Source organism: Macaca mulatta, chromosome 3, assembly GCF_049350105.2.
Source record: "Macaca mulatta isolate MMU2019108-1 chromosome 3, T2T-MMU8v2.0, whole genome shotgun sequence".
Classification (NCBI taxonomy): domain Eukaryota; kingdom Metazoa; phylum Chordata; class Mammalia; order Primates; family Cercopithecidae; genus Macaca; species Macaca mulatta.
In genome coordinates, this window is record NC_133408.1 from 95,047,784 (window position 1) to 95,060,034 (window position 12,251).

Consider the following 12,251-nt stretch of genomic DNA (forward strand, 5'->3'; position numbering starts at 1 on the left):
AGTCATATCTTTGCACTTCCCTCAGTATGGTGACTCTTGAAATGGGTACATCCCTTGTACATAATGTATGTGTAAAAATATATTTATTTCAACTAAATGTTCTCAATAAGGTCGTTCTACCTATCATTCTCCTGTGCTCAAAATACACACCAAAACCCCAATAATTTTTAAGTATTTCAAGATATTGGCTCCTGCAGGGCATGAAGATTGTAAGCCAAAATGAGGCCCATACCCACCAGTGTGGATCTGTCTTTTTGCAATTGAACTGTCACTTAAGAGACCAAAGAGAACAGCTTTGGATGGATACATAGACTCCTGAAAGAATTACTCTTCCAGAAGTGAAATACTTGATGTTGCCCTGCTGGCAAGATGTTTTTCCTGTTCTAAATCCTTCTAAGTAAATCTGATACAAAATGTCTGGTGAGTATGAATATTCTGTCAAATTTAAGAAGACTATGTGATGGACATTGCAAAAGCCAATCTCAAAATTTTTAAATTATTTTTCAGACAGAAAATAACTATAACTTGTCTTAAGTGCATAGCAAATTAAAATTATAATTTTTTCTCATAAAACATAAGAAAGCAACTTCTTTTTAAAATATTCAATGTTTTCAAAAAATGTTTCCATTTTTCCAAAATTCAGGCTTTAGATTAAACATTGATGCAAATATGAACACCCTTTGTTGAGCTTCAACAATAATATTACACTCAAGCCCTTAATAGGAGAGAACAACTTCATCCTGATCAGAAACTATAGGTGTCACTGAAGAATTCGACTACATATGGCTTTTATTTTTATTTATTTTTTTTTTTTGAGACACAGTTTCAAGCCCACAGTTTTTGCTCTGTCATCCAGCCTGGAGTGCAGTCACGTGATCTAGGCTCACTGCAACCTCCGCCTCCCGGGTTCAAGGAATTCTCCTGCCTCAGTCTCCCAAGCAGCTGGGACTACATGCACACGCCACCACACCCGGCTAATATTTTGTATTTTAGTAGAGATGGGGTTTCACCCTGTTGGCCAGGCTGGTCTTGAACTCCTGACCTCAGGTGATCCAACCACCTCAGCCTCCCAAACAGCTGGGATTACAGGCGTGAGCCACCGCGCCCCACCCCGTATGGCCTTTAAATGCTCAATAAAATATTATAAATAAGTAGAACTGAATACACCTAATAATCTATGAAGCTTTATGGAAAGTTGTGTTTCTATACGTTTGCTGATATTTTCAATTCCTAAACATAATCTAAGATGCTAAAAAGTTCATCGGCATCTCACTTTTTATACTGATGACCTAGAAAAATTACTCACTTATATGGACCATTTCTGTCAGTTTTGATAGATTTGGTAAATTTAATGTTAAAGTATGAATGCTGTTTTTCAGTTTAAATGCAAAGTAGCCCCACTTAAAATCTAAACTGTGTAAACACATGATCATCAACAATTCTGCATCACTTGCCTTAATGAAACGGCTGAAACAAGATGAGACCTTATTATGATGAACAGTGTAGTATCATCACAGTCTATCAGTGAATGTTCTCTAAAAGGGACTCATCAAATGCTAAAAGAAATCTTTTTGTATTCTAAAGAATAATCTATCAAGTAAACAATTTTCTTGATATCTTCATCAGCTTTTACCTTTAATTTACTAAGGATATCTTGCTAGAAATATTAAATGAAAATGATTAATAGCACTAATTATCCTTTCTTTCCAATAAAATTATATTTTAAATTACTTTCATTATTGACATTCATACTACAATGTCACTTGTAATTTTTTAATAAAATCACTTGTCATTATTTCATAGAACTTCTAGAAAATTTCTTGACTAACATCCTCTTTTAAAACTGTGTTAAATTAAATCACTTACTGCAAACAGCCCACTCTTACTGCTACAGGAATGTGGGGAAGTTGGGTGGCCCACTTCAGTGTCACATCTTGATAAATATGCAACATGTTATTATGATTTGCAATCAAAGTATTTATTGTTCCTTCAGAAACTGTAAGTTGAAGATACAGAAAAGAGACACTAAGAAAACAGTCATTTGAAACAGTATATCTCTTTTAGGAAATTGATAACACAAACTAATTCTAACACCTTGATTTTAATACATAAAGATTTTATGTAATAAAACATTATTTTGTAAGTTTAATCTACTAGTATAAAAAAGAAAGGAATCATTTTACAGTCTTGGAAGCTATAACTAGATAATCGCCAACATTTTTGCATTTCATCTAGAAAGCATGAATTTCATTAATATGTAACACATTTAAGCTAATGATTTACTAGGCATTCACTACATATAATTCATTCTATTAGACATTACTATTGTGCTTATAAAAGAGTCTGATGTTCTCTTGAAAGCATCTTGAACAGACACATAATGGAAAGTATTAACGTATGCCGGAGGCCAATTTTACAAGTCATTTTGTACAAAGTAAAATGACTGACGAAACCAAATGTATGCTTTATATCAAACTTCTATTCAAACTTTTAAAGTTAAATAGCCATTACATATTCAGTATTAAACTGTTTTCATGTATGTTTGAAATATGTGTATGAGTGTGGCTTTTTTCCGGTGTATATCACATAGCCTTGACATACGGAAGAGATAAAAGAAAATCTTTCTACACACCTGAGCAATACGGCAGAAAACAACTTGGGCTCCAGTCAAGCTTCTTCATGAACCGAATTTGTCCATTATCCTTAAGGCAAAAGAAGTTTCTCTCACCAAGAACAAAAACAGAGGATGCCGACTGATTGAAAGAGACAATACATATATCGAGGGCCTGCTCTCCAATATTTAGAGTCCAATCCACCTAAAAAGCAAAACTCAAGATCAATTTAGTTGCTAACCTCAGAAAATTTCAGTTATTTTCATATCAATACAAATGAAGAAATTGCTTTACAACAAAGCAGAAATATAAAGATGGGCTAATCTCTTTCATTTCTTTCTTCTTTTTTTTTTTTTTTTCCGCTATGACCATTTTTCTGGTATTTTACAAGACTCTAATCAAAGTTTTGTTCCATGTCTTACCACGGACCAAAAAAGTGATATTAGCTATTCTGCAGTTCAAAATCACTAAAAAACTTACCTACTTCCCTAAAAAACTTCCATGAAAACAATATTGTGCTTAATTTGCAAATCAAATTTAATAATCCATAAAAATTGTCATTATGATTGTACATGTGTTTCTATAGGACAACTAAAAATATATCAATATGCATATACAGAGTAGTCACCAAGCCACTAGAGAGTATAGCAGAATATTCTATACATAAGAGCTACTCCAGGATATCTCCATATTGCTGGGATGTGGTTAATCTTCAATAAATGCTTCTTAAAGTAATGAAAGAATGAATGTAAAATGAGCGCTTTTCAGGATTCATCTCCCATATAATATTTCTAAGTCAGGAAAATGCAAAAGAGCAAAGACATACCATTTTGAAAAATATTGGCAGACAGGCATATAGTTTTCAGTTTTTCTAACTTTTACTTTAGGTTCAGGGATACATAGGAAGGTTTGTTACATAGGTAAATTCATTTCACAGAGGCTTGGTGTATAGATTGTTTTATTACACACATACTAAGTGTAGTATGTAGTATGTGATAGTTATTTTTTCTGATCCTCTTCTTCCTCCCGCCTTTCACCCTTAAGTGAAAGTAAGAACATATGATACTGAAGTGAGAACATGTGATATTTGGTTTTCTGTTCCTGCATTAGTTTACTAAAGATAAAGGCCTCCAGTTCCATCCATGTTTCTGCAAATGACATAATCTCATTCTTTTTTATGGCTGCATAGTATTCCATGGTGCATATGTACCACATTTTCTTTATCCAGTCTACTGTTGATGGGTATTTTGATATTTTTGAATTTGCTGAGGATTGTTTTATATCCAATTGTGTAGTTGATTTTAGAGTATGTGCCATGTGGTGACGAGAAGAATGAATATTCTGTTGTTTTGGGATGGAGAGTTTTATAGATGTCTATTAAGTCCATTTGGTCAAGTATTACATTCAGACCTTGAATCTCTTTGTTAATTTTCTGCCTCAATGATCTGTCTCATAGGGTCAGTGGGGTGTTGAAGTCTCCCACTATTATCGTGTGGCAGTCTAAATCTCTTAGTAGGTCTCTAAGAAATTGCTTTATGAATATGGATGCTTCTGTGTTGGGTGTATACATATTTAGGATAGTTAGATTTTCATGTTGAATTGAACCCTTTACTATTATGTAATGCCCTTGTCTTTTTTTATCTTTGTTGGTTTAAAGTCTGTTTTGCCTGAAATTAGGATTGCAACTCCTGCTTTTTTCCATTTGCTTCATAGAGTTTTCTTCATCTCTTTATTTTAAGCCTACAGGTGTACAGCATGTGAGATGGGTCTCTTGAAGGCAGCATACCATTGTGTCTTGCTTTTTGATCCAGCTTGTCACTCTGTGTCTTTTAAATGGGGCATTTAGCCTGTTTACATTCAAGGTTAGTATTGATATGTGTGGATTTGATACTGTCATTGTGTTGTTAACTGGTTATTATGCAGATTTGTTTATGTGGCTGCTTTATAGTGTCATTAGTTCATGTACTTAAGTGTTTTTTGTATTGGTTAGTAACAGTCTTTCTTTTCCATATTTAGTGCTTCTTTCAGGAGCTCTAGTAAGGCAGGTCTGGTGGTAACAATTTCCTTCTCATTTGCTTGTCTGAAAAGATTCTTATTTCTCCTTCACATACGAAGCTTGGTTTGACTGGAAATGACATTCTTGGTTGAATATTTTTCTTTATGAATGTTGAATACAGGCCTCGAATCTCTTCTGGCTTGTAAAGTTTCTGCTGAAAGGTTCACTATTAGCCTGATGGAGCTCCCTTTGGAGGTAACCTGACCTTTCTCTCTAGATGCCTGTAACATTTTTTCTCCATTTTGACCTCACAGAATCAGATGATTATGTGTCTTGGGGATGATCTTTTTGTATAGTATCTTGCAGGGGTTCTCTGCATTTCCTAAATTTGAATATCAGTCTCTCTAGTGAGGTTGGGGAATTTTTCATGAATGATATCCTGAAAGAGGTTTTTCCAACTTGCTTGCTTTCTCCCCATCTCTTTCAGGGATGCCAATGGGTCATAGAGTTGGTCTCTTTACATAACACCAAATTTCTTGGAGGTTTTGTTCATTTCTTATCTTTTTTCTTTATTTTTGTCTGACTGTCTTATTTCAGAAAGCCTGTCTTCAAGCTCTGAGATTCTTTCCACAGTGTGGTCTCTTCTGCCATTAATACTTGTGATTACATTATGAATTCTTGTAGTGTGTTTTACAGCTTTATCAGGTCCAGTTAAGTTATTTTCTATACTGGCTATTTCATCTGCCAGCTCTTGTATCATTTTATTGTGATTCTTAGATTTCTTGGATTGGATTTTGACATTCTCCTGAATCTCAATGGTCTTCCTTTCCTATCCATATTCTGAATTCTATTTCTGTCACTTTAGCCATCTCAGCCCAGTTAACAACCTTTGCTGTAGAATTAGTGTGATAATTTAGATGAAGGAAAACACTGTGGCCTTTTGAGTTGCCAGAGCTCTTGCACTGGTTCTTTTTTATCTGTGTGCATGAGTATTCCTTTTTGTGAGGTGTAAATTGAGTACAGTCAGTAGACTTCTTTTCTGGATGTTTTCAGAGGGCTAAAGCTTTCTGCAAGGTTTTTATTCATAGCTAAATTCTTGCCTTTGGTTTCAAAGTGGGGTATGTTAGCAAGTGTATTGGTCAGTAGGTAGGCTCTTTCTCACTTATGTGGCTCCTCTCTATTTTCTTTTGTTTTTTTCCTTTTGAGACAGAGTCACGCTCTGTTGCCAGGCTGGAGTGCAGTGGTGCGATCTCGGCTCACTGCAACCTCCGACTCCTGGGTTCAAACGATTCTCCTGCCTCAGACTCCCAAGTAGCTGGGACTATAGGCACACACCACCACGCCCAGCTAACTTTTGTGTTTTTAGTAGAGATGGGGTTTCACCATGTTGGCCAGAATGGTCTCAATCTCCTGACCTCATGATCCACCTGCCTTGGCCTCCCAAAGTGCTGGGATTACAGGCGTAAGCCACCGCGCCTGGCCTTTTTTTTTTTCCAATTGGAATCTCACTCTGTTGCCCAGGCTGGAATGTGGTGGCACAATCTCAGCTCACTGCAGTAGCTACCATCATGCTCCCTATCAATGCTCTGAAAGTGCGGGCTCTTCTCCCACTTCTGTGCTGGCTGTAGATCACAGCTTGGCACTCCCAGGCTGCACTCTGCCTCTCTGGGGAGATCTCAGGCTTTATATTCCCTCCCCAGCTTAGAGGCAGCAGAGGAAGGGACCTTAGCAGTGGCTGGAACCAAGGGTCTTGTCTCCTGGTGCTTCACCCGAGAAAGATGCAGAGCTGCAATCAATCCATTAATCGGCCCAAAAAGGGAGGGCTTCACTGTGGGCCCAAGCCAGGGTCCCTGACAGGCATGTATTGTATACGAAAGTAACAGTGAATGGTTTCACAAAGAAAAATCTGCACAAAGAGGAACTGGGGGCTGCTGTGAAAGTTAGGGTATAATCAACAAACAATGGATCCAAGAAAAGATCATGAAAAATCACATTAAAGACAAGATGAATTTTTGGCCATCAAGACATGATCTTAGGTATTCATCTACTTTAGATACTAAAATATTTGAAGAAGGTATAAAATCCAAATGGGGCTGGCCAGAAAGGCAGATATTGCCAGTATATATACAAGAACAATCTGTAGAATGGAGACAGCCTAGTGAACATAGGTAGGTGCATCAGACTATCTTAAGCTCAACTAGAATTTAACACTAAGAAATTATTTGATTACTATTTGGCTCAAGTATTGCTTACCTATATAAAATGATTCCACTGGAGAAGACATGAATATCAGTCCCATGACAGTTATATTTCTCATTATATTGTAACAGGCTAGCATTCGGCTTTGTACATCAGTGTCTGTAACTCCGGCTGATGTGGGCCTCACTCTGAGAGGTGATTTATTCAAAGTGAACAGGCAAATCATGTTTCTGAGGCCACAGTCTGAGATCCAGCCAATAAATACTTTCAATTTACCAGGTACTGAAAGCCATTCTCTGTGACCTCCGCTTAGGGAAATACACTACATTCTGAATTAATGAGTCTCATAAAACACAGAAATTTGCTAAGAACAATGATAAAAAAAAAATTCTTCCAGTTCCAGCCAAGATGGAGTAATAGGGAAATGATTTAGCATCCCACCTAAAACAACCACAAAATGGACAAAATAAATGAAACAACAGTTTGCAAGGCACTGGACACCAGACAACAAAGCACAGCAATCCTTTAAAGACAGAAAACAAATGAGGTGAGTGGCATGATTGCTCCAGCCTTAAAAGAGTTTCTAGGCCATAGCGCAGGGAAGAAGAACTTAGGCAGAGGCCAGCAGACTCTGTGAATTGTGGAGATGGATACTCAGAGTCTGGAGAAACCACAGCAGTTGGAGTTAACAAGACAGCACACCAAATAGCTGCATACAGACAGAACTGTGGACATCTGCAGAGAGTGCCCTCGAATACTCAGCTGAGTACTTACTGGCATATTCTTGTAAGGAAACTACACAAGGCCAGGGAAAGAACCACCCAAAAGATTAGAGATAACAGTGCCCAGCATTCACACAGGGTAAAAGATATTTCCTGTGCCTACCAGCCAGGCTGCAAAACCTCATAATTCTGAGCGAATTGGGTACAGTACTAAGAAGGATCTTGCCTGAGGAGTAAAGAAAAAGTAGCCCTAAAATGAGCATTGCCCTGGTCCCACTTAACAAGTCTTGAGAACAAGGCCCCCCAAAATCAAACTGTTTCCAAGTAACTTAACTGTGTCCCAGTGATAACCTCAAGAACAGTATACACATAAAAAAATGAAAAATTCACCAGCAGACCCACACTAAAAGAAATGTGAAAGGAATTCCTTTAGTTTGAAGGAAAATGAAACCAGATGGAAAGATGGAGTTATAGAAATTAAAAAGAACAACAGAAATTATACCTACGTGGGTAAATACATATTTTTCTTGTAATTTGAATCTCATTAAAATGTAATTGATTATTTATGTAAAAATAATTACAATGTAATATGGGGTTCACAGCCTATGTAAAAATAAAATATAGGACAATAGCACAAAGGCTGGAAGGTAGGAAACATAAGCATAGTTCTTATATTATATATAAGGTAATATATCACCTGAAAATAGAGTTAAGCCAAAGATAAATAATGGAAACCCTAAAGCAAACACTAAAATAACAAAACAAAAAGTTACAGCTAATAAACCAAAAAAGATAAAATAGAATTTTTAAAAAACTGGATAAAGCCAAAGAAAAGCAGAAAAAGAGGAAAAGGAAACAAAAAAAACTAGACAGGCATATAGATAAATAAAACAAAATTAAATGGCAGAGTATATATCATACTGATTTTAAAAAGCAAATCCCAACCAACTACATACTGCTTATAAATTATGCACTAGAAGTACACAGGCAGAAACAGGTTCAAAGTGAAAAGATAGGAAAAGGTATCAGAATAACACTGATCAAAAGAAAACTGAGTATTTTACCAACAGAGTAAGTAGGTCTCAGAAAAAAGAAGATTATCAAACAAAAGGATAAAGGTCATTTCATAATACAAAGGGGATGGGTTCATCATGAAACAGAACAGTCTTAAATGTTTATGCACCTAATAACAGAATTCCAAAATATCTGAAGCAAAAAATACACAAATAAATACAGACATATGCCGGGCACGGTGGCTCATGCTTGTAACCCCAGCACTTCGGGAGGCTGAGGAGGGCAGATCACAAGGTCAGGAGATAGAGACCAGCCTGGCCAACATGGCAAAACCCCATCTCTCCTAAAAATACAAAAAATTAGCTGGACATAGTGGTACACGCCTATAGTCCCAGCTACTCAGGAGGCTGAGGCAGGAGAATCACTTGAACCCGGGAGGCGGAGGTTTCAGTGAACCAAGATCAGTCCAGCCTGGGCGACAGACCAAGGCTCCGTATCAAAAATAAATAAATAAATAAATAGATAGAGAAAGATAGATATATTTCCAAGGAGATACAGAAAAATCCACAATTACAGTCAGAGATTTCAATACCCCCCTCTCAATAACTAATAATAACTAGTAAAAAACGAATAACTAGTAAAAAAAAAAACCAATAACTAGTAAAAAAACGAATAAGGATACAGAAGAGTTGAACAACACTATCATCCAACATAATCTAATTGACATATATGAAACACTTTAACAACAGCAAAAAATACACATTCTTTTCAGGTGCACACTGAACATTTACCAAGATAGATCATATTCTACGCCATAAGACAAATCTCAATGAATCTAACAGAATTCAAGTATACAAATTATTTTTCTGAACACACAAAAGACTTAAATAGAAATCAATAAAAAGGTAGCTGTAAGTAACAAAGGAAGCTATTAAATGTCTTCCCACAACTATCTTATTAAAAGCATTCCATTGGATAAGTTCTGTTTCTTCTGCAATAGACTGAATACTGCTCCCATGGTATCACAGTCCTGCAAAGCGACTATCATGTAACAAAATGAAGTTTACTGCTATTTCTCACTCTATTCACCAATCGAATGGAAAAACTACTCAACTGCAATTGCCTTCAGAATACATCCTCAGTGTGAGGCATGGAGTAATCAATAAAAACTGCAAATGATAAGGAAAGGCTATTCCAGACAGAAGAAAGACCATATGCCTAGAATGAAGAAGAGCCATGGAATATTTGGAACAATGAGAGGCCCTATAAGGCTGAAGTGCAGACTACAAGAAACAAATGGAAGAACACAACTATTGAGGAGGTCAAAGGACAATTTAATCACCATTATCATATAAGTTCATCTAGACATTTTGCTATGTGCTTTATATATTACACACAATCATATATTTATATATAAGATATATAATTTATCTAATAACAACAAGTTTTGAGACAGAGTCTTGCTCTGTCACCCAGGCTGGAGTATGGTGGCGTGATCTCGGCTTACTGCAACCTCTGCCCCCGGGGTTGTTCAAGCGATTCTCCTGCCTCAGCCTCCCAAGTAGCTAGAACCACAGGCATGCGCTACCATGCCCAGGTAATTTTGTATTTTAGTGGAGACAGGGTTTCTTCATTTTGGCCAGGTTGCTCTCAAACTCCTGACCTCAGGTGATCCACCTGCCTCAGCCTGCCAAAGTGCTGGGATTACAGGCATGAGCCACCATGCCCAGCCTAATAACAACATTTTAAAATAGATATTATAATCATTTTGCAAATGAGGAAACTGAGATTTAGTAAGGCTAACAAACTTGCTGTAACTTGCTCAAAAAAAAGTAAAGCTCTCAAGACCTGTTCGACTTCAATCTGTGCTTTAACTATTATTACTATGGTGCTTCTAAATTCTGTGCAAAATTATACCATATTTTTATTCATTGTGCTCTTTTACTTTTTACCACCAATGAAAAAAATATATATCTTCATCTGATTCTTGACTCTTTCCAAGTTACCCTTCTGTTCTACCACCATCTGAACTTCTGTATCCTAATACAGAAAATTCTGCATAATCTTCTCCAATATTATTATGTTAGTATTCTAAATTCTATATCATTTCTCCATTCAGCTTCCTTCATGTGTATCCTCAGATTTACTTCAATGTTTCCACCATAATTTTAGTTCCTTCTATTTTTTGCCTTGCTGTCTATAGAAGTTCTCAAGATAAGGAAGAGTTCATAATCACCATCTATTCCCCAATTTACATTAAATGCAGAATTCATCATTTACAATTTTTCTTAAAACTACTTTTCAAATTATCAAACTTCACCTTTGTCTGTGAGCTAACTACCTTTGTGAGCTGTGAACTGTTCTCTTTTACTTATATATTTGGTTGCATGCCTATTAGTTACAAAATATTTAAAGAATTAATGGCCAAAACATTTCTAAATTTTATGCAAACTAAATATTCGCAGATGCAAGAAGCTTAACAAATCTTAAGCTCAAAAAGAGAGAAAGAAAAGTACACATTATAATCCCATTGCTCCAAACAAGTGATAAGAGAAAATCTGGAAAGCAGCTAGAGAAAAGACACTTCAAACAGAAGAATATAATCTACAAAATTTTGCCTATTAAGGAGAGATTTTTAAAATGTTTCCGTTTTTATTTGTTAAACGTGACTCCATCTGGATATCCATGGTTCTAGTGGTACAACTCTACAATCTGTTATATTACGACCATGACCACGCATGTGTTTCCACTGTTTAACAACAACCAACTCAATTCTTAGGTCATTAATACAATCATAACACAGGAAAGGGAATGGCTGACTTTTTTTTTACATTTTCTTCCCATGAATTCTTATTCTTAACAAACATATGTGATTAAATACGGCATTATTGAAATTTGTATATATTAAAAAAAGGCCTTACAACTAGTCTTTTTCCAGAACCAAGTTTTTGCTGTTCAGTCTCCTGCCTTTTATCTGCATCTGTTGCAAAAGCAAGTACTTGGTACCTGTATGAAAGAAATAAAAAAATTGTAAATGAGTTTATAATTGAAAGTTATAAATTATTTTAAACTTTAAAAGTATACAATAATCTATAAACATTATAAAACACTTTTTCCTTGTTTTAAAAACTGTAAAATTTAAGATTAAATTCTTATTGAGTGATATTGTGACATAAGACTGTGCAAAATGTCATGATAAAGAAATTATAACCATATATCCATTATTCAGTATTGGGAAAACAGCTCTACCAACTATCAAAGCACTTTCATTAGAATTTTATGTGACAAATAACAATACTCAAGAAAGATCTAACACCTAAATACCAAATAGACAGAAAAAATGTAAATATGCAAAGCAGTCAGATGGAGTAGAAATTATCAATACATAATCTATGGAACCAAAAAGAACTGAGTTTAATCCCAGTTTAACCACTTACTAGGTAAGTACATTTTTGGCAAATAATCACTCTGTGTCTGGCTTCCTCATCCATAAAACAGAAATAATAATAGAGTCTCTAACACAATCATTGTTAAAAGGATTAAAAAATAAATTATAAAGTACCTAGTATTTGGTATATAGTAGGTATACAATTATTGATTGATGGGTTGACAAAGAGACAGATTTATATAGAGATAGAGATCAATCACATAGTAGTTTGTAGCTGGTAGGTAGCGAGTTCTCAGTAATGGACATTGTAATCTATAAGT

At 35.6% G+C, this 12,251-nt stretch overlaps 1 protein-coding gene across 4 annotated transcripts in view; it reads right to left on the minus strand.

Annotated features, from left to right (window-relative positions):
• The window catches only part of BBS9 (Bardet-Biedl syndrome 9), a 493,002-nt gene that overhangs the window by 342,156 nt on the left and 138,595 nt on the right, over nt 1-12,251 (minus strand). For all 4 annotated transcript variants that reach the window (XM_028845874.2, XM_077996944.1, XM_015133745.3 and 1 more), the window contains 3 exons: nt 11,465-11,549; nt 2,633-2,816; nt 1,867-1,996 (listed from right to left, as the gene is read on the minus strand). In XM_028845874.2, the coding sequence (XP_028701707.1) occupies nt 1,867-1,996; nt 2,633-2,816; nt 11,465-11,549 (399 nt within the window). The remainder of the gene's footprint in view (nt 1-1,866; nt 1,997-2,632; nt 2,817-11,464; nt 11,550-12,251) is intronic.